This window comes from Lactuca serriola, chromosome 5, assembly GCF_051521515.1.
Source record: "Lactuca serriola cultivar US96UC23 chromosome 5, Lser_US96UC23_V15, whole genome shotgun sequence".
In the NCBI taxonomy this organism is placed as follows: domain Eukaryota; kingdom Viridiplantae; phylum Streptophyta; class Magnoliopsida; order Asterales; family Asteraceae; genus Lactuca; species Lactuca serriola.
The window spans coordinates 313,050,537-313,077,601 of NC_136412.1; the positions used below are offsets into that span (position 1 = coordinate 313,050,537).

The 27,065-nt window shown below is 31.6% G+C and overlaps 2 protein-coding genes across 3 annotated transcripts; one reads left to right on the plus strand and one right to left on the minus strand.

Annotated features, from left to right (window-relative positions):
* Positions 1-1,386: 1,386 nt before the first annotated feature.
* Positions 1,387-3,664, minus strand: LOC145054979 (Single-stranded nucleic acid binding R3H protein). 2 transcript variants are annotated; one of them, XM_079003254.1, is made up of 4 exons: positions 3,172-3,664; positions 2,083-2,641; positions 1,700-1,997; positions 1,387-1,608 (listed from the first exon to the last, which is right to left on the minus strand). In XM_079003254.1, the coding sequence occupies exons 1-4, from the start codon at positions 3,290-3,292 to the stop codon at positions 1,555-1,557; spliced, it is 1,032 nt and encodes a 343-aa protein (XP_078859380.1). In that variant the 5' UTR covers positions 3,293-3,664; the 3' UTR covers positions 1,387-1,554. The 2 variants fall into 2 exon arrangements, with proteins under 2 accessions (XP_078859380.1, XP_078859378.1); XM_079003252.1 differs by having other exon boundaries at positions 1,387-1,611; positions 3,172-3,652.
* A 5,102-nt stretch (positions 3,665-8,766) lies between these two features.
* LOC145050784 (uncharacterized) lies at positions 8,767-9,618 on the plus strand. The gene is made up of 2 exons (XM_078998978.1): positions 8,767-9,156; positions 9,253-9,618. Exons 1-2 carry the CDS (start codon positions 8,767-8,769, stop codon positions 9,616-9,618), a joined length of 756 nt encoding a protein of 251 aa, XP_078855104.1.
* Positions 9,619-27,065: the final 17,447 nt, after the last annotated feature.

A 27,065-nucleotide genomic window follows, 5' to 3' on the forward strand; every position in this document is an offset into this window, starting at 1 on the left:
TTTATAGATCATGCCCCTTGCATAGCCAACATAAATATACTTCCAACCCACGGTAATTTCTAGTTGCTTAAAAATATGCAAGTGCAAGTCTTTATGGAACAACATGAAAATTGACGAGGGATTCACACTAGGAAAATTTTTTTGGATACGGATTTTTCCTAGTGTGAATCCCTCGTCAATTTTCATGTTGTTCCATAAAGACTTGCACTTGCATATTTTTAAGCAACTAGAAATTACCGTGGGTTGGAAGTATATTTATGTTGGCTATGCAAGGGGCGTGATCTATAAATTTTGTGTAAGATAGAAACAACACCTGCCAACATACGAAAATATTGTGGCTAAAATCTAAAATCCAAACACAACAAAAATAGGAAGAGGACTTTTTGTAAATTGCAGGGATAAATTTTGTATCTTATTTCTTATTTTACGAAACTATGTGGTAAAAGTCTAATAGACAAAACTATTATAGCAAAAGTAAAAACGGAAAAGTTTATTGCGGCAAAAGTGTAAAAACCAAAACCATTGCAGCAAAAACCAAGAAGGCAAAAATTCACTATTCACACGTGTGGTATTTTATTATATATACAGTAATTAGGGGTGCAAACGAGTCAAGCTATTCGTGAGCTACTCGAGATCGGCTCGTTAAAAGTTCGACTCGAAACCGATTTTAAACGAGCCTGAGCCGAGCTCGAGCTTAATATTAAGCTCATTCATTAAACGAGCTCGAGCTCGAGCCTATGTCACTAAGCTCGATTAGGCTCACGAACCTAAACGAGCTTTTATATAATATAATTTATTATTATTTTTATATATTAAAATAAAAATATATTTGGAGAATTAAGAATTTATGGTATTAATAAACGAACTTTTAACCAAGCTCGAGCTTAAGTTTAATTTAGCACATCGAACAAAAAACGAGTCGAGCCCGAGCCGAGCTTCTATAATTATTTACAAGCTCGATTCGAGCTCATTACAAGAAAGCAAGAAAGCTCGAATCGAGCCGAGCTCAAGAGCCTCGCATAACTCAAATGAGCCCGAGCCGAGCCTGACCAGACTCGGGCTCAGCTTGACTCGGCTTGTTTGCGCCCCTAATAATAATATCCAGTCGCATAAAGCACTTTCATTAACCCCAAAAATCTATAACAAATTTGATGATGAAACGTAATAATAATTTGTTTCTTTTGTGATAAAACTGTTTTCTGCAAGGGGTGCAGGGATGTTCCTTTGAAGCCACTCTTTCCCAAGTTATATATTTGGTAGAGAAACACAAAGACTGTATAGTTATGGACAAGCATATCAAACACAATAAAACTCAACCCATATGCAGAAAACTTAAAACTACAAACAATAACAAAATTTTGGCCTAATATTGGAGAAGCTGAAAGATTAGATAGGAGTAATGTAATGTATTAATATTTAACAAGTGCATAAAACAAAAAGAACATAAAGGTTGTATTCCACAAACAAAAGTTCCATCATTAACAAGATTAAAATTCCTAACACAAACAAAATCGATTTCATCCAATTCAATCTTTTACCTCCAATACAACAAGCCTAACGGTTTTGTGAGTAATCAAAACTCAAGGGCTGCTGCTGACAAAATGGTGCCTGCTGTTTTCATTAAATTCCAATAACCAAATCAGCCACTATACATCATATTATATTATAAAATGAAATATTTATAAAATATAAAAGTTACCTGAAAAACCGCATGTCTAAACTGATCATATGTGTGTGCATACATCATGGAATGAGAAGGCCATTGCATGTAGACAGCAGCATCCCTTGAAATGTGTTGATTCATTCCAACAACAGCATATTGATTATTCATGGCTGAATTCCTATATCCAATAGGTACTTGTTGAGGGTTTGGTGTGGGCCCCACGTGAGGTATTATGGGGTCATACTGGACACCTGGCGGAGGCGGTTGGAACTTTGGGAGACTCAAAGGTGGAAACAAGTTGAACCCTTGGCCCATAGGAAGGTTCCTCACATACCTGACATTTTTAATGTTAACAATAAAAAAAGAATTATTATAATGACTTAATCCAGTAAGTTATATAGTACATACATGATACATACCTGTCATAACTCCTGTCATAATCTGGATCAGTTAAGTCCTTCTCTCTGTCCCTAAGAATGGCTACACGAGAAGTATTTCCATTTCCATCAATGGTGAAGCTTCTAGAACCTTCATAATCATCTCCATCTGTAGTACCTTCTGATTGAGGGCTGCCCGGAGTACTAAAAATCCGGGCACGTGCCCGATCATACTCCTCTTTCCTTTCTTCAACACTACGGACCAAATTACACTTCTTTCCCTGATCATTTGACCCATCAAAAGACGATTTTGGCCTTGGCTTTAGAACAATTTTCACATCTTTCTTTTCGTTTTCAGACTGTTTGATTGGGATATCGGATAGACAGATTGAAGGGTATTTGGATTCGGGTAGTTTCTTGACCAGAATCCGGGTCCCTTGACCATCTGTGAAGTTATCAAGAACCATGGTTTGAAGCCCATAGTGCTGGGCCACACGATGGGCTGCTAGGCGAAGATAGGATGTGGGAAAATGTTGGAATTCGAATTGATGTTGTTCAATGTTCTGGATGAACTTCTGAATGTCAAGTTCCATTCGAAGAACTGAAATGAAAGAAAAGAATTTTAGTTTGATGGAGGTTTTAAAGGTTATATCATTCCTAAAAAGTGTTGATTTAAATGCAGGTGTGAATTAGATTTGGGGGACTTCATTCCTATTAATCTGTGAAGAAATGTAACGCGATTGAGGGATTTACTTCACTAAAACACAAAATTTTCCCAACAAAATGTTGGTTTAAGAAAAAAATCGGATGAAAAAAGATCTGGTACAGAATGCAATGGTTATATATAGTATTAACAACAGATGTGGTATGTGACTTCATTAACAACAGTAATTGATGTAATCCTCCGTATTATGCAGGAATTTTATGTACGATATCAAGCATCAAAACCAGATCTACAGCTCCGCTAACCCTAATCATCATATAGATAGAAGAATCAAAGTTTGACGCCATGAGCAACCACAAACAAACACAATCTAACACACCCGATAAAAAAAGAAACGAATAGATCGAGAAATCAGCATCTAAATTTAGGGCAAAATTGAGAAAAATAAAATTGAAAAAATAACTAACTGGAGAGACGATGACGAGGGTTCTGGAGAGCCTCAACCAAGAAAGGATCCACCGCCATAGTCGCGTAAGAAGGCTCCGTCGTCGTTGTGGTTACTGACGATACTGAATTTTGGTGTTCCATCGTATCTTTTTTTTTTCTATATTTTTCTCCTCAAAAAAAGTTAACCAATTAATCGAATCGCTAACCTAATATATCATATGTAAGTATTGGTATCTGATAATTGTTCTCCAAAACCCAGATTGGAGAAACAAAGAATCTTCTTCTCTCTCCTATATCCCGAAAGGGAGAAGGTTTAAGAAGAAGAAACTTGTAGGCTTGTGCAGGAGCGTCGTTTCGATTGATTGCTCCTCTTATCTTGAGGCGACAGGTCCCAAGAGAGATAGAGAAATACTCGGGGTAAGATATTTTTTTGCCATTTTTGAGAATAGGGTTACAGATTCAATTTTCAATGTGAAATCTTTCGTCAACGCAGTAGCCCAATCGGAGTAATGGTGGGCTTTGTGGTTGGTGACAACTCACTCACATGCCTTTGCTTTGGGGTTGGTAAGAATCTTGTTGCCATTCATGGCTCTTCCCATGTTTTATACAAAACAATCGGATAACAAAACTATTTGGGTGCCCATGTTTTTCGATCTTCTAATGTAAAACTTATTGTTCACATATAAGTTGAGTACTATTTCTTTTTAAAGACAAAAACGACTTATTATGCAAAACGATATATGTGTGTACTTTCGTTTTTCGATCTTTTGAATGTAAAACGAAGTTTTCATATAACGCGAGAATGGTTTTCTTTTCTATAAAGACGGATATTATTTGTAAGAAAGTATCGCAGGATTGATTTGGACTCTATCTTTAACATTTGATTACTCGAAAGAAAAAGAATCTAAAAAGCGTAAGTTTTGTAGTTGTTTTTTGTTAGGATGAAAACATCTTCTTTTATTTGTACGAAAATCTACCAAGTAAAATCTCAAAGTGTTTGAATTTTGAATTAATTGAAATATGTTATGTGTTTGTTTCACATGGAATATAATTTATTCTCTACTTTATTTGCATATTTGTCCAAAAAAAAAATAATAAATTATGTAATATGATCAAAACTAGTAAAGAAAGTGCGGCTATGCCGCTTTTGGTGAAAAGCGGAAAACTTTAAAGGATATGTGATGAAAGTGTAAATCATAAAGCGATTGTTTCTGTAATTTTCTATCAATATATGGACACTTCTATAAATTACAGAGACCATTTATGTAAACATAATTTTAAAGCAAGGATTGCTTATGTAAATATTAAGACGGTAGCAATCCAAGGACCAAAACTGTCAACCCCCCAATCTTATTGTGGCCAAAACTACAAAACAAAGCAATCCAAGGATTAAAATTGTCAATTTCCCAAACTTGTTGTGGCCAAAACCTAAAGCATGTAAAGTTTTGTGGTCAAAACCAAAAGCATGGAAAATTACTATTCATAAGCTCCTTCAGATTTTATATATATATATATATATATATATATATATATATATATATATATATATATATATATATATATATATATTATTGATTTCTTGTAACTTATTGTTATTAAGAATAAAAATGATAAAAACTTATATTCATTAAACTCTTACCTGATCAAACCTATGCGGGCTTGTTGGTGTAGGTGTAGGCGAGTGCTTATGTGTATGGATGTAGGTGTAGGGGTATGGTGGGGTGGGCATTGACTTTGATGTTAGTGTGGGATTTTTGGTGTGGGTGTATCTGTGTGCATGTGGGTGTAAATAAGGATGAGATTTAAAACCATAAAACCGAACCAAAACCGTTAGAACCAAAATATGTAGAATCGGTCCGGGTTTCAAGTTTAAAGAATGGCTTTATCCAGATTTCAGGCAATCCAGGTTTTGGGTCATTCAGGTTCGGGTAAACCGGGTTTAAGAACCAGAACTGGTGTTAGGAACTAGAACTGGTTTTAGGAGTCATAACAGGTTTCTTCGAAAATTTTAAAACATGCATATCTTATTTGTTTGAAGTTGAATTGGCATGAAGTCATTCCCAACATTTAGTTTAGAGTTTGTACGTGATTATAGACTATATTATGACTTACAACCCCCCAAGTTCAAGATATCAAAGTTGGAAATCTTCAGTTTTTCATATTTTTTGTATTTAGTGGAAATTGTAAAACATGCATAACAATTTCACTTGAAGTTGGATTAGCATGATGTTTTTTTAAACGTATAATTCAGAGTTTGTATATGGTTTTAGGCTATAATTTTGACATTTTTGGTTTATATTCAGTGACATACAATCCCCTAAAGTCAGAATATCAATGTTGGAAATTTTCAATTATTCGAGGTTTTTTTTTTTTGAATTCTGTAAAAAATTTAAAGCATATATATATCTAATTCATTTGAAGTCAAATTAGCATGCAATTTTTTCCAACGTATAGTTTAGAGTCCGTATATGATTTTAGACTATATTTTTATCATTTTTTGTTTACTATTCAATAACTTACGGTCCCTCAAAGTCAGGATATCAAAGATAGAAATTTTTAAAGTTCAACCCACTAAGTAATTACCAAAAAATTATGGTTTTCTCGAGTTTTTCGACTCTAGACCCATTTTATCCAGTTCCACCCAACCCACTTTGACTTTTACGAATTTTTTTGTTCTAAACCCACTTTATCCAATATTGTACTTAGAACTGAACCGGAACAGATTCCTATATACCAGTTCGGATTTGGTCCTGCAAAATCCTGTTAACCGGTTTCTGAGTTTGGGTCCATCTAGGTCGGGTTTAGACCCACTTTCATCCCTAGGTGTAGGTTAGGGTGAGCAAAACCGAACCCAAAAACCAAAAATTGTCAAAAATCAATGAAACCGAAAAACCGAAACCAAACCTTTTGGGTTCAGATTTCAAAAACCGAAAAAATCGGTTTCGTTTTTGGTTTTGGTTCAGAAACCGACCCAATATCCAAATTATGATTGTTTGATGTTTAATATATACTTTAAAAAATAAGAAACTAAAATATGAAAACTAACTGTAACATCCCATTTTTTTCAAGGAAAAACTTTCAATTTGTATCTTAAGAAAAAATGAGCCATTTTCATAAAGTAATATTATAAAATCATTTGTTCAAAAAGTTTACATTACAAAAATCAGAGTATGATCCTTAATGCGGACAGGCTCGGTCCTGACGGTGGGCAAACCGGACGACCGTCCAAGGCCTATTTCTAAAAGGGGCCCAAATTTTATAGGATACATAGTATATATAAAACAAATTCTAACTTATGTACATATTTCTTAGGCCCCAAGTTAGCTCAATTGCTCAACATGAAATCGACCCAAGTAAACATTTAGCATTGAACATATTCACCAATCTTGAGCATGTATGTGTTTGGAATTGAACAAAAAAATGAATTAGGGGGCATATAGGCAAGAACTAAATCGACTCCTCGTGAATCTGTAAATCGTTAATCGAGGCCTAAATCTCGACATTAAAAGACGTATATGTAATCTTGCCTTCCCGCTTCTATCAGACGTAATCTCGACATGATCAATATTGTTTCTCTAGTACTCTTAAGTCGTACATTGTAATTCTCTAGTTTCTTTCTTGTTATTGTAGTCAAGTCGTTATATGCTTCTCATACAGTCATTCTTAAATCTTTACAATATCGCATTCTCTTTTTGTGTCTGACTGTTGATTTTACGACCTCCCCCATTGAAGTGTTAGTTTCGCCTACCCTTGGCTCTTTTGCGATGAAATGCTAGTTTCTAATGTGATTTGGAGATATCAGATAAGGTTTGATCAACATCAACGCTTCTGATTTTTATTTATGATTCTTATTTCTTTTCTTGTTTCTGATTTTTTTTTCACATTCTCGATATGCATATCATATTTTTGTTTCTGGAAGCTTCTAAAATCTCATTCTTGTTTTCTTTGTATATCATATTTCTAAAGTCAAATTCTTTCAAGTTTCACCCTAAAATAGCGAAACTTAATGGTCTAAGTTTTAGATTTTTTCACTAAATAAGATTATATATTTGTAGATTTTTGTATCATTATATGTAACTATATAATCAGGAGTTTTATTTTCCAAGTTTTTTTTATGTTTGTTACTGACTTGATTTGATTCTTTCATAGTTTCATCTTCAATATATTAGATTTGTAAACTTGATAAGGTAATATGTTAATCATGATTGCTGGTTATCTAAATTTTGTTTTTTTATTTTATTTTACAAAAGTACGACTTTCGTTACTGATTTTACTTTGCAGTTTCCTTTGATGTGAAAGCTTCTACAAATTTATGACCTTCGCATTTAGCATCTTATTAATCATTCTTGTTATTTAGGCATTATAGAGAGAAGTTTCCTTAGTTATGAAATTATCCATGAGTTACATAAAGTCATCAATGATGTGACATCCCTAATTTCTCACGGTCAAAAAATACCTTTTTATTTATGCTTATTTTAAAACAGAGTTTATTTATAATTACAGAATTTGTCCCATAAAAGTATTTCTAAAGACATGTTTTTCATTGATTATTAAAAACTTAGGATGTCATAACCGATACAAGAAACATAAACACAAACGTAGTCATTATAGGCCTTACAATATATTATCATTAGGAGAATACCCGCGCGTTGCGCATAAACACCTATATAGTTGAAGTCTTTACAAATATATATATATATATATATATATATATATATATATATATATATATATATATATATATTAAATATAACAATAATGGTGTTGTTAAATTTGATATAATAATTTTTATACTAAATTGATATAATATATTGATTATTTTGAATTAAATGATAATATATACATCTATTATAACTTCATAATCTCAATCGTTTGAATGACTTCTACCCACGAGTTACACATTAATAAAATTAAATATAATATATGGTTTAATGTTATTTATAGTTTTTGTGATTGTTAATTAATTTTTCAAAATTTATTTGCTCAATGTTTTAATTTCTATTGTTATAATTATTTATAGCATCAAACATAAATTTTTGATTTTAAAGGTAACAATATAATCATTTATATATAGTTATTTTTAACTATTGTTATTATAAGTTTTTTAAGCTACTTATTTGGAAACTTCTAACGATTATAAAAATATCTTTAAAAAATATTTTAGTTAAATTGATATTATAATTTACTTTTTGCATTTATCACTACAATTTATCATTCTTAACTATTTACAAAATATTCTTTGATTTTTTAAGTGGAACTTAAATTTATATTTAAGTTGACACTGTAATGCGCAGAAACACCTATATAGTTGAATTCTTTACAAATAGATGTTTTTTTTTAATATAACAATAACGTTGTTGTTAAATTTGATATAATAATTCGTAGGGAAAACTACAATAAAGTCACTATGTATTGCCTGTATAATCGATGAGCACAAATGTGTTAGAAATTTCAATATTTCAAATTTACTGAGTCGCAACTGGCTAGCAAGACACTTTTTGAAGGAGTTGATAATGAAACCTAACTTGAAGTGTAAGGAGATGCAATCAATAATTAGGACCAAATTTCATTGTGGTGTGTCTTAGTCTAAGGCTTACAGAACAAGGTGTAGAGCAATGACCATTATAGATGGTAAACTCACAAAACATTATGTTAGGGTGTGGGACTATTGTCATGAGTTACTAAGGTCAAATCCTGGTAGCACTGTCCAAGTGGGTGTCACTGTAAATCCAGATCAAACAACATACTTTCACAAGATGTATTTGTGTTTTAAAGCAATCAAGGAAGGTTGGAAAATAGAGCGGCGTAGGGTAATTGGTCTAGATGGATCTTTATTGAAAGGGACATGTAAAGGAGAATTACTAACAGCAATAGGGAGGGATGCAAGCAACCAAGTTTATGCAATTGCTTGGGCAGTTGTTGACATTGAAAACAAAGCTAATGGGAAATGGTTTCTGGAACTACTCACAGAGGATCTTAATCTGCTCGATGGAGGAGGGTTTACTGTAATTTCTAATCAATAAAAGGTTTGCAATTTCTTAGCATATTTATGATTTTTCCTTACCATCATCTTATATGTTTATGTATTCATTACATTGTAGGGATTGCCTGAAGCAACCAAGGAAGTACTACCAAATGTGGAGCGTAGACAGTGTGCAAGACACATATGTGTTAACTTTAGGAAGACCTATACTGGAATGGAGTTCAACAATATGTTCTGGGCAGCTTCCTTTTCAACTGTAGAGAGTGAATTTCTGAGGAAAATGGATGATATAAAAGAGGTTAATCCCAATGCTTATGAAAATTTGCTTGCAAGACATCCTCACACATGGTACAGGGCATTTTTTAGGACTGATGTAGCATGTGAGGCAGTTGAAAATGGCATTGCAGAGTGCTTCAACGCCATCATATTGGATGCTAGAAAGAAACCCCTTCTAGAAATGTTTGAAAAATTAGGTTATACATGATGGATAGGTTCTACCATATGTTACAAAAGGCAAAAAAGTGGGAATCAGTGGTTTGTCCAGCTGCTATCAAGAAAATGAACAAGTTTGGAGAGGATTTGAGGTTTGTCTTAGCATTTTTATTGTTCCGTATCATCATTATTCTAAATTGCATTATTCTGGTTTCATTTAGTAATGTCATTGTAGGAATTGGAATGTAAATCCAAGTGGACCATCTATTTTTGAAGCCAGGAATGGATTAGAAGGGTATGTGGTTGACTTACAAAGCAAAGTGTGCAGTTGTAGGCTTTGGGATATCTCAGGAATTCCATGTGTACATGCACAATGTGCAATATTATTCACTAGAAAAGATCCTGTTCAATTTATAAGTGAGTCGTTTAATGTGGACAGGTTCAAGGCCATATATGCAAACAATATACTACCCGTGAATGGTAGAAATTTATGGCCTAGAACATCATACATAAAGCCTCTACCCCCTTTAGCTAGAAGAATGCGAGGGAGACCAACTCTAAAAAGAAAGAGGCTTGTCACTGAATCTCAAGACAAATACTCCCAAAATAAGATGAAGGTTACTGGAATAGGAAGGACAGTCCAATGCAAAAACTGTCTTCAAAGGGGTCATAACAAGGCATCCTGTAAGAATCACAAGGTCACACCAGAACCCAAACCCAAGAAAAAAAATGGGTAGACCAATATTGGATCTTGATATCAGTCATTGGACTAGAGGTGGTGTTAGAGGTAGTATAAGGGATGCAAGGGGTAGTAGAGGTGGTACAAGGGGTAAGAGAGGTGGTGTAGTGTGTAACACAGGTGGTGCAAAGGGTAACAGAGGTGGTAAAGGTAGTAAAAAAGGTGGTAGGGGTAGTAAAAGAGGTGGTAGGGGCAGTAAGACATCTGTTGGAATTGAAGGTGGTGGAGTTGAAAATGAGGATGACATTATTCCTAAAAAATATTTAGTCCATTTATGGAAGGCAATGCAAGATTTGAAACTATCAGGGTATTCAATTGAAGAAATTAAAAATACACTTAATTTGACAGATTCACATATGAAACAGCTCAATGATTACAATGACACTATTGAACAAGTTCTTCCTATGTCTATGGTAAACCCTCCATATTACCTTAATGTTAACATTCATTTATGTTATTAATTGCTTGATGTTTTATAGGAATAGGAGTACCAACCTCAGACTAAGACACAAGATAGGGCTAAAGAAATTATCCTTGGGACACAACCAGAAAGTGAAGAAGAAGAAGAAGAAGAAGAAGAAGAAGAAGGCGGCATTAATGACACCCAAGAATTACCAGTACACCTTAGGATTATGAAAAGAAGAAGGCCCTCTGAGAGGATTGTTAAAAGCAATTTGAAGAAGATGGGATGTGTTGGGACTTTTGCAAATTCAGCATTGGAGTTGGATTAGGGTGTTAGGGTGTTAAGGGTAGTAAGGGTATTTTGGTACATCTTTTGTGAATGCTACTTTTGTGCATCTTTTGTGAATGCTACTTTTGTACATATTTTGTGAATGCCCTTAAATTACTAATAGCCATATTTTGTACATCTTTTGTAAACACATTGAAACATTGTGAATGCCCTTAACATGGTTGGTAATGACATATTAGAGTTTGTTGTTTAATTATTTTAGCCACAAGTGTGCATACTTCATGGTTATAGTTGTCAAGTGTACACCATTTATGCAAACCATAATAACATATTGCCATTTCATTAACCAAAACATTACATGATCCACAATAACATTTATCTATTGCATCATGATAACAAACCAAAATATTACAACATCCCTACCATACCATAATACCCTAAAACTTACACTAAACTAACCATAATCATCCCTACAATGAAAAAACCGAAACAACCCATCGTCCACTTGCAGAATCCAAATTCATTACCAGGAACATGTGTATTCTCACGCATTGCAATTTGATTATCAGGTTCAAGAGCATTCACAGGGGCAATAGGGACATCAACATTCACAAAGGCAATAGGGCCATCAATAGGTATTTCACCTTCATTAACAGGGTTATTGAATGGAATAGTTACACCCCCATTAGCAACAGCTCCTAATCATACATTCTTTCTTTATACCACTTATTCAATAGTGGTGGGTCAATCCAACAAAAATACCCACAATCCTTCTCTTCATTCTAAATAACATAGAAAGATGCATGTTTTTAACATAGAAGAATGGTAATTTAGTGAAATAAAAGAATCTGAGTGAGATTTGAAGATTCTATACCATGTAATTTGGGCAACCAAAAAACCTCCGACCTGGATTCTTTCGAGTCAATGATGTCCACATTCCAGCCCTATCTCCACAATAGCACATTCTGATGTTGGTGCTTGACGAACTCGACATCGGTTTTCTGTTTCCAATTTGCCCTAATCGTTCGCTCCTTTGACAGTTGAGTGAAGAAGATGAAGAGCTCGATTCATTGATTTAGCCCTCTTAAATGGCACGTAAGATGTTATTTAACATGATTACTTCCACGTAAGCTGCCACATCAGCTAGATACCGGCTAACCCATTAAATATCTCGTTTTGATTACGTTTACCGATATTTAGGACTAAATTGCAAAAAAAAAATATAGGGACTAAATCGATTATACAGGCAATACATAGGGACTTTATTGCAGTTTTCCCATAATTCGTATACTAAATTGATATAATATATTGATTATTTTGAATTATATAATATTATACACATCTATTATAACTTCATAATCTCAATTATTTGAATGACTTCTACCCACGAGTTACACATGACTAAAATTAAGTATAATATATAGGTTAATGTTATTTATAGTTATTGTTATTGTTAACTAATTTTTTAAAATTTATTTGCTTAATATTTTAATTTCTATCATTACAATTATTTAAAATATTTAACATTATTTTTTGATTTTAAAGGTAATAATATAATCATTTATAAAGAATTATTTTTAACTATTGTTATTGTATGATATTTTCAGCTACTTATTTAAAAGAAAAAACATCATAAATGGTCCCTGTGGTTTTCCAAAATCTGAAGTTTAGTCCCCGTGGTTTAAAAACGTCATAGATGGTCCCTGTGCTTTCAAAACTTTTCATGATTGGTCCTTAATGCTAACTCCGTTAAGTTTTGTCCGTTAACTGAAGGGCATTTTCGTCATTTCACTACCACAGGGACCATTTATTAGGGGTGAGCGCGGTGCGGTTCGGTGCGGTTATTAGCTAAAACCTCACCACTAACCGCAAATGCGGTTAATCCATTTTCAAAACCGCATGGTGTGGTTATTTTTGCGGTGCGGTTAGACGGTTATTTTTGCGGTGCGGTTTTGTTTTTTTTTGTGTTGCGGTTATTAACCGCATGAATTTGGTGTCGTTATTTTGTGTGGTTTTTAACCACAGTTTAGAGCTTAAATGGTTTTAAGAGTTCAAACATATTACTTGTAATAATATAAAAAACCTTAAGGTATAAAAAAATTAACTTAAATTACAAACAACTAATATCTTAAAAACATCAAACCAATAGTAAGTAACAATAAATATCTTAAAATTGTCTAATTTGACCATTTTTTAAAGTTAAACATAAAATACTTTTGTCCTCTGGTATTTATCCATCTTTCATCCATGAAAAATGTCTTATTTTTAATATTTAATATGTTAATAATTAATAAAAAAATTTGTATATAATATATACGGTGCGGTGCGGTTTTTTTTTGCGGTTTTTGAAAACCAATAACCGCACCGCACCGCAAGTTTGCGGTTTTTGGAAAAAAGAAAACCTCACCATCGGTTTTTATTGCGGTTGCGGTTAATCGGTTGCGGTTTATGCGGTTAATTTTTGTTGCGGTGCGGTTTTTGCTCACCCCTACCATTTATGATGTTTTCTAGAAATCAGCTTTGAAGAAATATTTCAGTTTTGGGTAGGAACTGTCTTTAGAACAAACTGCAAGGACTGAATTTGTTAAGATTGCAAACCCGACTGTCTTCTTCCTAGTAGATCGAGTTAACGACTGTATGCATTCTTCACCATTTTAGAAGCCTACAATTTGATTCCTTTGAAATGTCAATTGATCACTACCCTAAATAAACTATTTTCTGTCCGTTACAAGTTGCTCTCCACCCCCTTTGAGCCTCAATACCGAGTGAATCGAAAAGAAGAAGTTACGATCCATAGGCTAAGGTGAAGTGTGTGTAATTGTTTCAGCTTGTTTTCTAATGGGATTACAAATCAAACATCAGTTGAAACGTTCCAGTTCAACCCACATGGTTTACAGATGAGCATTGAGGGTGGGTGAGATTGCCACTAAGGCATGTTGAGAGTAGGGGTGTTCACGGGGCGGTTCGGTTCGGATAGTAATGAAATTGTGAATCGTGACCACGGGGCGGGTACCTCATACGCACTAACCGAAACCGAACCGTATTGACAAAAAAACCGAACCGAACCGAACCGTATAAAAGCGGGTAACCACGGTTCGGTTCACGGGTACCCGGTAAAATATAAAAAATTAAATTCAATTGAAACTAAAAACTTCATTTTACTTATCTCTTTCTTAAAATTAGTAAGTCAAAGAGTTAAAAAAAACATAATGAAGTTCAAATATCATATATTATAATTTGTATAATAAATACAATAATAAAAATAAAAAAATCAAATGAATTTAGAATTACAAAATTGGATTTGTCGATATGGATTTTTGTTTAGGTTATTACACTCGTAGATCAATCGAAACAATACTAATGAAATAATACTTTTTTTTAACTTTATATATATATATATATATATATATATATATATATATATATATATATATATATATATATATATATAATCAAACGGTTCGGTTCGGGTATCCGCGGATACCTAAATATAAAAACCAAAAACCGACCCGTTGATATCCGGTTTTTTCGGTTACGGTTTTTTTAGTTTCGGTTTTTTCGGTTTCGGATTGGCCGGTTCGGCTCGGTTTTTCGGTTTTACGGTTTTTTTGCACACCCCTAGTTGAGAGTGTGTATGTGTGTGTTTTATTGTGTGTGTGTGTGTGTCGCCAATGATAAAAGCAAAGAGAATAAATGAAGCTCTTGTTGGCGGCTGAGGCTACCATGAGATCTAGTGAAGGTGAAGAAAGATTGAGAACGAAGAAGAAAAAGAAGTCAGAAGGAAGGAAGTTGCCATCGTCAGTTGGTCACCAGTCGGAGCACCCATCGGAGTCAATAACAAAGATTCGAAAGATAAAGGAGGGTGCTAGGTCTCGCCTCTGAAATACCCTTTCACAGTGCACTGGAAGTGCTCGATGAAATGCCTGAGATAACCTACAACTTAATTGAAGGTTTTTAATCCAAACAAATCAAGAGGGACAGGGTTATATTTTCGGAAATACCCTTTCCCAATTACTTCACAGTGCACTGGAAGTGCTCGCCTATAGAGTGTGCCCTGTGGTATAACAGAGATTCGAAAGAGAAAGGAGGGTGCTAGGTCTCGCCTCCGAAATACCCTTTCACAGTGCACTGGAAGTGCTCGATGAAATGCCTGAGATAACCTACAACTTAATTGAAGGTTTTTAATCCAAACAAATCAAGAGGGACATGGTTATATTGCCGAAAATACCCTTTCCCAATTACTTCACAGTGCACTGGAAGTGCTTGCCTGTAGAGTGTGCCATGTGGTTGAAGAAGAAAAAGAAGAAGAAGAAGAATAAGGAGGGGCAGGGGATGTTGACCTCATTTGTCAGGTTAAATACTTGCAATCGACTTCAAATGAACCATGGATTCGTTTGTTAAAACTTCAAAATATTGGGTTATTGTGGTTTGATTTGGTGTATTTTGTGTGCGAGAGAACTTGGAGTTGCGGATATACAATGACAGGTTTCTTTTTGGAGAGAGAGAAAAAGAGAGAGACCTTTTACAAATAATTATATTTAATTTTTTTCTTAGAAAACATCATAAATGGTCTATGTCATAGTGAAATGACGAAAATGCCCTTCAGTTAACGGACAAAACTTAACAGAGTTAGCAATAAGGACCAATCATCAAAAGTTTTGAAAGCATAGGGACCATCTATGACGTTTTTAAACCACATGGACTAAACTTCAGATTTTGGGAAACCACAGGGACCATTTATGATGTTTTTTCTATTTAAAGACTTTTAATGATTATAAAAATATATTTCGGAAATATTATAGTTAAATTGAGATTACAATTTAGTTTCTGCATTTATAACTATAATCTATCACTTTTAACTATTTACAAAATATTCTTTGGTTTTTAAGTGTAACTGGAATTTATATTTAAGTTGACATTTTAATGTTATATTTAAGTTAACAATTTAAGTATTTTTTCCTAACGGTTCAAAAATTATAGCATTAAATTGATAATGGTTTACATATAACAACATATTAAATCCAATAAATTAAGTATAAAATGTTAAAAGTTAAAGACATAAATTTATAAGTAGAAGTAATGATATTATTTTAAAACTGAAATTTAGTTTATTTATGATTACACTTTGGGTTTGATATTTATTTAACTTTATTAACCAATGTATAATCATTATTAGAAAGACACTACAATTTATCACTTTTAGCTATTTACAAAATATTATTTGGGCAGTTTAAGTTAAACTAAAATTTATATTAAAGTTGACCATGTACTGTTATATTTAAATTAATAATTTAAGTATTTTATAAAAATTGTTCCAAATTGTATCTTTAAAATGATAATGGTTTACATCCAACAATATATTAAACTAATAAATTAAGTATAATATGTTAAAAGTTAAAAAAACATAATATTATAAGTAGAAGTAAATATATTCTTTTAATATTGAAATATAGTTTATATATAATTACACTTTATGTTTGATATTTATTTAATCTTATTAACCAACTTATAATCATTATTAGAAAAAAATTGAAAAGTTATGGGAGTTTCAAATGCTTGTAGTGAAAGAAAAATGCATGGAAGTTTCAAATAATTATGGTGAAAGAAAAAATGTTTCCATTATAATATAGTATGATAATACATTGAATATTTAATCTTTATAATATATTGATTATTTTGAATTATATGATAATATATACATATATTAAAACTGAATAATCTCAATCTTTTGAATGACATCTACCCGCGGGTTACTCATGAATGAAAATAAAAAATAATATATGGTTTAATGTTATTTATAATTGTTGTTATTGTTAATTAATTTTTTAAAATTTATTAGCTTAACATTTTAATTACTATCATTATAATTATTTAAAACATCAAACATTATTTTTTGTTTTTAAAAGCAACAATATAATCATTTATATAGTGTGATTTTTAACTATTGTTATTGTAAGCTATTTATTTAAAAACTTTTAATAATTATAAAAATATCTTTAGAAAATATTTTAGTTAAATTGATATTATAATTTAGTTTTTTCATTTAGCACTACAATTTATCAATTTTAACTATTCACAATATATTCTTTGGGTTCTTGTAAGTGGAACTAAAGTTTATATTTAAGTTGACTATGTAATGTTATATTTAAATTAACAATTTAAGTATTTTATTCAAACTGTTCAAAAGTTGTAGCTTTAAACTGATAATGGTTTACATACAACAATAAATTAAATCTATTAAATTAAGTATAATATGTTAAAAAGTTAAAGTTATAACTTTATAAGTAGAAGTAAGATATTAATTTAATATTGGAATTTAGTTGATTTTTTATTACACTTTAGGTTTGATATTTATTTAATGTTATTAACCAACTTATAATCATTAATATAAAGACACTACAATTTATCGCCTTTCACTATTTATAAAATATTTTTTGGGGGATTTTAAGTTGTGCTAAAATTTATATCTAAGTTGACCCTATAATATCATATGTAAATTAACAATTTAAGTATTTTATCTAAATTGTTAAAAAATTGTAGCTTTAAAATGATAATGATTTACATATAACAACATTTTAAAACTAACAAATTAATTATAATATGTTAAAAGTTAAATACTTAAATTTATAAGTAAAAATAAATATATTATTTTAATATTGAAATCTAGTTTATATATGATTACACTTTTGGTTAGATATTTATTTAACATTATTAAACAACTTATAATCATAATTAGAGAGAAATTGAAAAGTCATGAGATTTCAAATAAATGTGGTGAAAGGAAAAATGCTTCCTTTTTGTGTGGAATAAAATTATTTAGTTAACCTTTTAGTAATCATATGTCATTGTAAATATTTATGTCATTTATATTAACTAGAAAATAATTATTATTACATTTAGATATTTAGTTAACATAACATTATAATTAATTTGAACAATAGATAATATAACACTTAGTAAAATAGAATCATTTAATGGTATACGTATGTATAAAATTAGTTATATTTCTCATATGTTTTAATTAACTAATGTTATGATTATTAACTTTAAAAAAAATTGACGACGTTTAATTTCATCATGATGATTATTTAAATTATCAATCATTGTTTATGATGTAACAGAATTTAATTTATAACTTTAGGTTATTTTAACTATTATTATTATAAATTAATTGAAAAACAACTTAATTGAATTTCAGTTATTATAAAAAATAGTTTTTGGAGATCTTTTAGTTAATTTTACTTTAAGATTATGTTATTTTACGTTTATTATATTTAATATTTTCCTTTTAACTCTTCGAAAAGATATACATTGAGTTTTTTTTAAAGCTTTATTTGATATTTTACTTTAGGTTTTAAATTTTACACTATATTTTTAAGTTTGTTTGAGATGTTAATTTAGGATATGCATTTAACACTATATTCAAGTTATCGATAGTTCAAGAAGTCTTTCATTTATCATAATATTTTTAATTAATAACATATTTAAGTTAGAAAGTATATTATATAGAAATATGAAAAATTAAGAGTTTCAAATTAATGTGGTGAAAGGAAAAATATTTCCTTTATAGTATAGTACTAGGTGTAACCTCGCGCATTACGCAAGAATGCATTTAAGTGGCTAAAATAATTATGGGGAAAAATAGAAATATGTCGGAATTTACGTTTTTAGTCATGTTATGGGCATTAACCGAATTATCAAATAACAAAAATATTCATCAACTTATATTTTGATACTATCTAATATAGTTCATACCTTATAAACTTACTTTTACTTTTATAATATCCAATATATATTATAAGTTTTTTTATAACATTAATATAATCTACTTTTTGTATGTCCGAGAATATTTTTTTGGATAAAATAAGAAATAAATTGTTTTGAATGAGCTATTAATAAACAATATTGAACTAATAAACTTTGTATTACACTATTTATATTACACCAATACATCAAAGGTTTCATATGAACTTTCAAATATCAAACATTTAAATTAAGAATAAAGTCATACAAAATATATCATTATACATAAATGTCATCAAGAGTTTTAAAATAAGTCGATTAGTAAATATGATATTTAATTTTAATTACATATTTTGCAAGACGTACGTTTGACTTTATGTTGGTGCGCCGAGAATCCTCTTCCTTAATTTCTACCTAAAAAATTAAGGTGAATAGGAATATAAAATAGATATTACTAAGCATTAATATAAATAACTAAAAAGGATATGTGGATCTCCTACCACCGGTTAAAGACAACATACCTCTCTAGTGGTATCGATTTATATGTGAAATTGAAGTAATCATTCTATGTACATCTTGTTTTCTAATTACATAAACAAATATGAGTAACAAAACATAAAAATGTTATCTTTATGTAGGAAAAATATTTTAGTTAACTAATAAATTAAATAATATAAGTTTAAGAGTTAGGAGTTTCAAATCATTAATATTTTTATTAATCAATCAATTAAGTAACACATGTTGAAATTTTTACAATTATTATTAAAAAAACATTTGAAATATTAGATTTTAAATGAATTTTGGTTGAAGTGTTTTGACCTCTATTATATATATATATATATATATATATATATATATATATATATATATATATATAGAGAGAGAGAGAGAGAGAGAAAGAGAGAGAGAGAGAGAGAGATGGAAAGTATAACATATGTATGAGTTTTAATTAATTATCTTTTTGAAAGGGTACAATTACATAACAAAAAAAACATATTTAAAATATTTAATTAAATATTTTCGACATCACCTTACATAACATATGATTAATATATTAACGATTAAACCACAATATACAACGACTGTATTACAATAATCCAAAAACGAAGAAAATATAAAAACGAATTAGTATAACAAACTTACAAATTAAAAAGTATAATATAATAACATATCTCCAAAAGTGGTCATAAGACCTCAACCCAACACAAAAACCTTTAAGTTTGTTTTCTTTATGAAATTTGTATATGATTTGTATGCATGTCTTCCCAAAAGATTTACCTTTTTATAGTAAACTTTTCACTAAATGCGAATTAAACATAATATAAGTTATAAAACTTGTGAGTGTTAAATCATAATTAAGAAAACTTTTGAGTTGCATTAGTTAAAAAAAGGGGGTTTCAAATGAATATGGTTTGAGGAAATTAAAAAAGGGGGTTTCAAATGCATGAGATTCAAGAAAAAATGCTAACTTTATAAGTATGTATGATACTAATAGCCTTTATCTACTCGAATCTCTCATCAAATCATTATCGATGTACCTTAGTACCGATACCTGTGACATAAAGAAACTGAGTGGGTCATGTTAGGAAACTTGGTGAGATACATAGGGGTTTCAATCCCATAATACATATCTTAAAATTTACAAGAATCAGATTTTATCATTAACACAAATATCTTTCATATAAGCAATAGATCTCATCTCATCGATCCTCATATATGGATCCTATACAATGACCTTACGACATTTATCCAGAAGGGATTATGTAAACAACCATTTGACTATGCTGCTTTGAGGATTCCTTAGCAGTAGACGAGGACCAATAGAGACAGCGGGGAAAAAGTATGGAATACTCGAATTATTATGCTTAATCTATACTCTCAGATCAGTGATAAATGATTGTACCTAATCCATACTCTCGGAACAGTGATGAATGGCTATACCTAATCCTTACTTTTGGATCAGTGATAAATAATTGTACCCAATCCATACTCTCGGATCAGTGATGAATGTCCGAGAATATTTTTTTGGATAAAATAAGAAATAAATTGTTTTGAATGAGCTATTAATAAACAATATTGAACTAATAAACTTTGTATTACACTATTTATATTACACCAATACATCAAAGGTTTCATATGAACTTTCAAATATCAAACATTTAAATTAAGAATAAAGTCATACAAAATATATCATTATACATAAATGTCATCAAGAGTTTTAAAATAAGTCGATTAGTAAATATGATATTTAATTTTAATTACATATTTTGCAAGACGTACGTTTGACTTTATGTTGGTGCGCCGAGAATCCTCTTCCTTAATTTCTACCTAAAAAATTAAGGTGAATAGGAATATAAAATAGATATTACTAAGCATTAATATAAATAACTAAAAAGGATATGTGGATCTCCTACCACCGGTTAAAGACAACATACCTCTCTAGTGGTATCGATTTATATGTGAAATTGAAGTAATCATTCTATGTACATCTTGTTTTCTAATTACATAAACAAATATGAGTAACAAAACATAAAAATGTTATCTTTATGTAGGAAAAATATTTTAGTTAACTAATAAATTAAATAATATAAGTTTAAGAGTTAGGAGTTTCAAATCATTAATATTTTTATTAATCAATCAATTAAGTAACACATGTTGAAATTTTTACAATTATTATTAAAAAAACATTTGAAATATTAGATTTTAAATGAATTTTGGTTGAAGTGTTTTGACCTCTATTATATATATATATATATATATATATATATATATATATATATATATATATATATATAGAGAGAGAGAGAGAGAGAGAGAGAAAGAGAGAGAGAGAGAGAGATGGAAAGTATAACATATGTATGAGTTTTAATTAATTATCTTTTTGAAAGGGTACAATTACATAACAAAAAAAACATATTTAAAATATTTAATTAAATATTTTCGACATCACCTTACATAACATATGATTAATATATTAACGATTAAACCACAATATACAACGACTGTATTACAATAATCCAAAAACGAAGAAAATATAAAAACGAATTAGTATAACAAACTTACAAATTAAAAAGTATAATATAATAACATATCTCCAAAAGTGGTCATAAGACCTCAACCCAACACAAAAACCTTTAAGTTTGTTTTCTTTATGAAATTTGTATATGATTTGTATGCATGTCTTCCCAAAAGATTTACCTTTTTATAGTAAACTTTTCACTAAATGCGAATTAAACATAATATAAGTTATAAAACTTGTGAGTGTTAAATCATAATTAAGAAAACTTTTGAGTTGCATTAGTTAAAAAAAGGGGGTTTCAAATGAATATGGTTTGAGGAAATTAAAAAAGGGGGTTTCAAATGCATGAGATTCAAGAAAAAATGCTAACTTTATAAGTATGTATGATACTAATGGCCTTTATCTACTCGAATCTCTCATCAAATCATTATCGATGTACCTTAGTACCGATACCTGTGACATAAAGAAACTGAGTGGGTCATGTTAGGAAACTTGGTGAGATACATAGGGGTTTCAATCCCATAATACATATCTTAAAATTTACAAGAATCAGATTTTATCATTAACACAAATATCTTTCATATAAGCAATAGATCTCATCTCATCGATCCTCATATATGGATCCTATACAATGACCTTACGACATTTATCCAGAAGGGATTATGTAAACAACCATTTGACTATGCTGCTTTGAGGATTCCTTAGCAGTAGACGAGGACCAATAGAGACAACGGGGAAAAAGTATGGAATACTCGAATTATTATGCTTAATCTATACTCTCAGATCAGTGATAAATGATTGTACCTAATCCATACTCTCGGAACAGTGATGAATGGCTATACCTAATCCTTACTTTTGGATCAGTGATAAATAATTGTACCCAATCCATACTCTCGGATCAGTGATGAATGACTATACCTAATCTATACTCTTGGATCAGTGATGAATGACTATACATAATCCATACTCTCGAATCAGTGATGAGTGAATATACCTAATCCATATTCTTGGATCAGAGATTAATGATTGTAACTAATCCATTCTCTCGGATCAGTGATGAATGACTATACCTAATCCATATTCTTGGATCAATGATGAATGGCTATCAACACCTAACAGTGTCACGGAACATAACTCTACTCTCTGTTCCTAACTTACACACATTCTCTGAATGAGACTACCCAATATCAAACTTAATTGAACTAGGCGTCAATAATAAGTCTTATCTCGTTAACGGACAAAACTATTATGCTCCTAATACCAACTCCATCTAAGCAACATTATCCTACTTCAGTGTATATATTTAACATAGAGTATTTAGGTATTAATATACTTTTATCTTTCTCTATAATAATACTTCTATTATTATTATCATTAAATTATATACATATATATATATATATATATATATATATATATATATATATATATATATAGTTAAATGTGACTCGAGCATTTGGAGCATTTGGATCATGTTCATGAAGCATTTGTAGCACTTAGACCTCAATGTAGCACTTTGGGTTCATGGAGCATGTGACAAATGAACGAATCTTATAAGAGAAGAAAGGTTCATCGGACAACAGGAACTGATCAAGTTCCAAAGGAACAGATCGTGTTCAAGGGGTTTGGAGCACCTGGAAGGAGTTTGGAGCACTTAGAAGATGTTTGGAGCACTTGGAAGGGATATGGAGATCTTAGAGCATGTGGAGTTGGTTGTTAGTCTCCGGATCAGTGATATAATGATGGCGAGGTTAGTGGGATGTGAGATCATAAGCATACTAGCAGTTTAGATGGTGGCACGTGGTATCGTAAATCGATAAGTGTATGACTCATGAGGGTGCAACCCACTAGTGTTTTGGCATAGTTGGGGCATTAAGATATGTGTGGCAGTGATCTCTATGATCAGCAGGGTAGAACCGTGTGACAGAAAGGCTAAGGTCACCTTTATTAGTGGACTCTTGAGCAAAATCTCATTGTACGACAGTGTGCGAGGTTTACAGTCTCAACAAACGGTTAAGGATTTGACATCCCAATTTTCTGGGAGGTTAGAGTGGAGTCAAGAGATCTCGATTGAATCAAAAAAGGAAAATGTTGATTAGCAGGATGTAAGGTACGCATTGATTTGGTGCCAATGGTAGAGACTTGTGTAAGCAGTCACCTTCACTTTTTAGAGAGAAGTTTTTGGCATCGGTGAATGGTCAGGGTTCAGTGTATCTGTTAGTAGTGAGATAATCCAGTGTCGGAGTTTTGGGAAGTTTTGGCAGGGTCGTCTGGTGTGTCAAAGTAACTTGTAAGGAATGATTACGAGGACGAAATCTAATTTAAGTGGGGGGGAGTTGTTACATCCGTGTTCCAGATTTGTCAAGCTTACTTTTATCAAGGACTAAAGATGGAGTTTTAGATAAAACTATGTGCCACGACGTGGTGCAAGGATGCCCACGATGTGGCAATGATTAAAAGGAACACATGTTTATAGTGAGTCCCACAGCATGGAAGTAGGTTGGCAATGGTGTGGCAGTTGTTTTGGCCCAAGCCCATGATCTTTTATGGTTTCTCTCATATTTAAACCATAATAGCTTGAATATAGGGCTCCTTATCAACCTCCATCACCCTCAAATCACAAAAAACCCTAACCCAAAACCCTCTTGGTGATTTTTGGGTCATTTTGGTGCTTTTTCCATTTGAAGAAGAAGAATGTGTCTAGTGTGTTGATTCAACAACAAACATCATCATTGACCTCTTAAGAATTCTTTGGGTTCTTGTAAGTGATCAAGTTTCCATCTTTTGGTGCTTTTCTCTCTAAATCTATGTTGTTTGTCATATTTTGGTCCCTTCATATGGTTTGTATGGCTGGAAGATAGAAAGGTTGCAACTTTATGGATTCTCTAAGTCCCAATAGTATTATATCTCATAGATTTAGGAAGTGGTGGTGATTTAGGAACCTTTCATGAAATCTAAGTCTTATTGTATCTTTTGAACTAGATTTGGGAAAGGACAGGCATGGGGTACATACGTCCATAAAGTTTACATTTATAGGGTTCATTACGATTCCTAAAGTGTTTATGGATGTTTTGGGTTAAAGATTTTTTAGATTAAGTTCGTAATGGCCTAGTCCCATGCTTTAAGTTTCCTTTTTGGACTTTAGAATTTTGATTTAAACTTAAAAGGGTGTCTTAAGGGATAAAGTTGGAAATTGTATCCATTAAGACCTTGGAAAGGACAAGATCTAAGCATTGGAGCTCTTAAAATCAAAAGAAATTGGATTAAGCTCAATTGAGTTGTTCAGACCGGTCCCCACGACATGGCCTTAGGCTGCCACGACATGGTGACTTGGGAATTCTTCGACTGTCTTGGCATTTTTTGCCCACGACATGGTCAAGGAAGGCCACTATTGGCAATTTTTGACTTTATCTTTGACTGTTGATCTTTATATTCGGTTAACTTTAGTCTTGATGGTTGGTTTTAGTGTATAGACTAAGGTTAGACCTTGTATGTTTTGATAGGAGTATTGTAGCATCTGTTACGGGGCTTTGAGTTGTGGTCTAGTTGATTTTGTGAGTCAGGTGAGTCTTCTCACTATACTGTGTACGATACGAGTTGTCTTTGTGATTCTTACATTGTGTGTTGGGTTTGGCCTATTGACATGCTCGTTGGACTAGGCCCATTAGTATGTTGTGTTGATATGTGGGGTTGGTCCTGTTATGATGGGTTGGGCCCAATGTGCAGGTTGGGCCCATTAATATGTATGTACATGGTATTTTGGGGAACTCACTAAGCTTTATGCTTACGCTTTTTGGTTTAAACATTTTTCAGGTACTTCTAGTTCCAAAGGGAAGGTGTCACACCCCGAAAACCGAAGGCGGAAATATTTCCGGGGTTGACTCCACGTTGAGTATCAAATCCAATGTACATAGTAAGTAAAGTAGAACAACTATTACATTACATATAGAAAAGTTTTACAATTGTTTCAAAAGTAAAGTTGTACAGTTGTGATATATATATATATATATATATATATATATATATATATATATATATATATATATATATATGAACAAAATAAAACGGGTCTTCTGAGCACTCCGACTTCGGGCAAAAGGATCTTCAGTACCTGTTCTAACGTTGACCTGAGAACACAAGTGGTTTGAAAATTAGCATAACGCTGGTGAGTTCATAAGCGGTTTTTGTTTTGTAAAAATGTTCATGTTTCCTTTCTGTTTCTGAAAATGTAACACACGCCAAGAAAATCTCACATTTTCTTAAAAAGGTTGGTTGTTGTTTCACATTATGTAAAGTAAATTTGTACACTGAAAACATGTTTACCATTGTGAAAATGTACATTTAAGTTATCTGTTTTGTTATACTGTTCTGGTTATGTATCAATGGATCCCCAGGAAAGTCCCATACCTTCCTGATTGTATGATACCATTTGTGAAAAATGTAAGGTTATCCAGTTTGTTACACTTATCTAGTTATGTAAATGTTTTCCCCAGGAAAGCCCCATGCTTTCCTGAAAGTTGGTTATCGTTTGTAAAAGATGTAAAAGATGTATTCTGGTTAGACCTGGTTATGTACAAGGTTTCCCAGGAAAGTCCCATATTTTCCTGAATGTTGATTACCAATGTAAAAGATGTATTCCGAACCTGGTTATCTTGTGAAGTGTATTAAGTTATTCATTATTACTATAAGTAAATCTCTGTTATCCTAATTACGAGTTCCATAACCATACTATAGACTGAACCTGTGGCAATAAGTAGTCCACAACCTTATGACTTTCGTCACCGTTGAACCATTTCGGTTCGGCTATAGCTAGCAGCCAGGTGTGGGGTAGTTAGCCCCGTATAGATCTATACACTCAAGTCACGCTCTCTAAATCCCAGAGATTTTGGTTACGGGTGTAGTCCTCCACTCGCGTATCTCTGTGGAGTGTTCGCCGAGGACGTGTCTCCAATCATACAGGAATAACAAATTTACTAGTAATAATATAATAGTCCTCCACTCACGTATCTCTGTGGAGTGTTACCGAGGACAAACAGTGTATAAGTTATATTGTTCATGTGTTCTAATGTCATGCTTTTAACTGATAAAATGCGGAAAAACATTTGTGAAATATATAAACATAACAGTTTATAAAACCCATTTCACAAATAAATGTTTACGTGATCTGCGTGCTCGAATGGTTATCAGTTGTATCAATCAGTATTAAAAGCATATAAAATGTGAAACACACACATAAAATCAAGTTTTGAGTACAAGTAATCCCTTGTAATTTGCTTGTGTTCCCCCTGAAAACAGTTAAAAACAGTG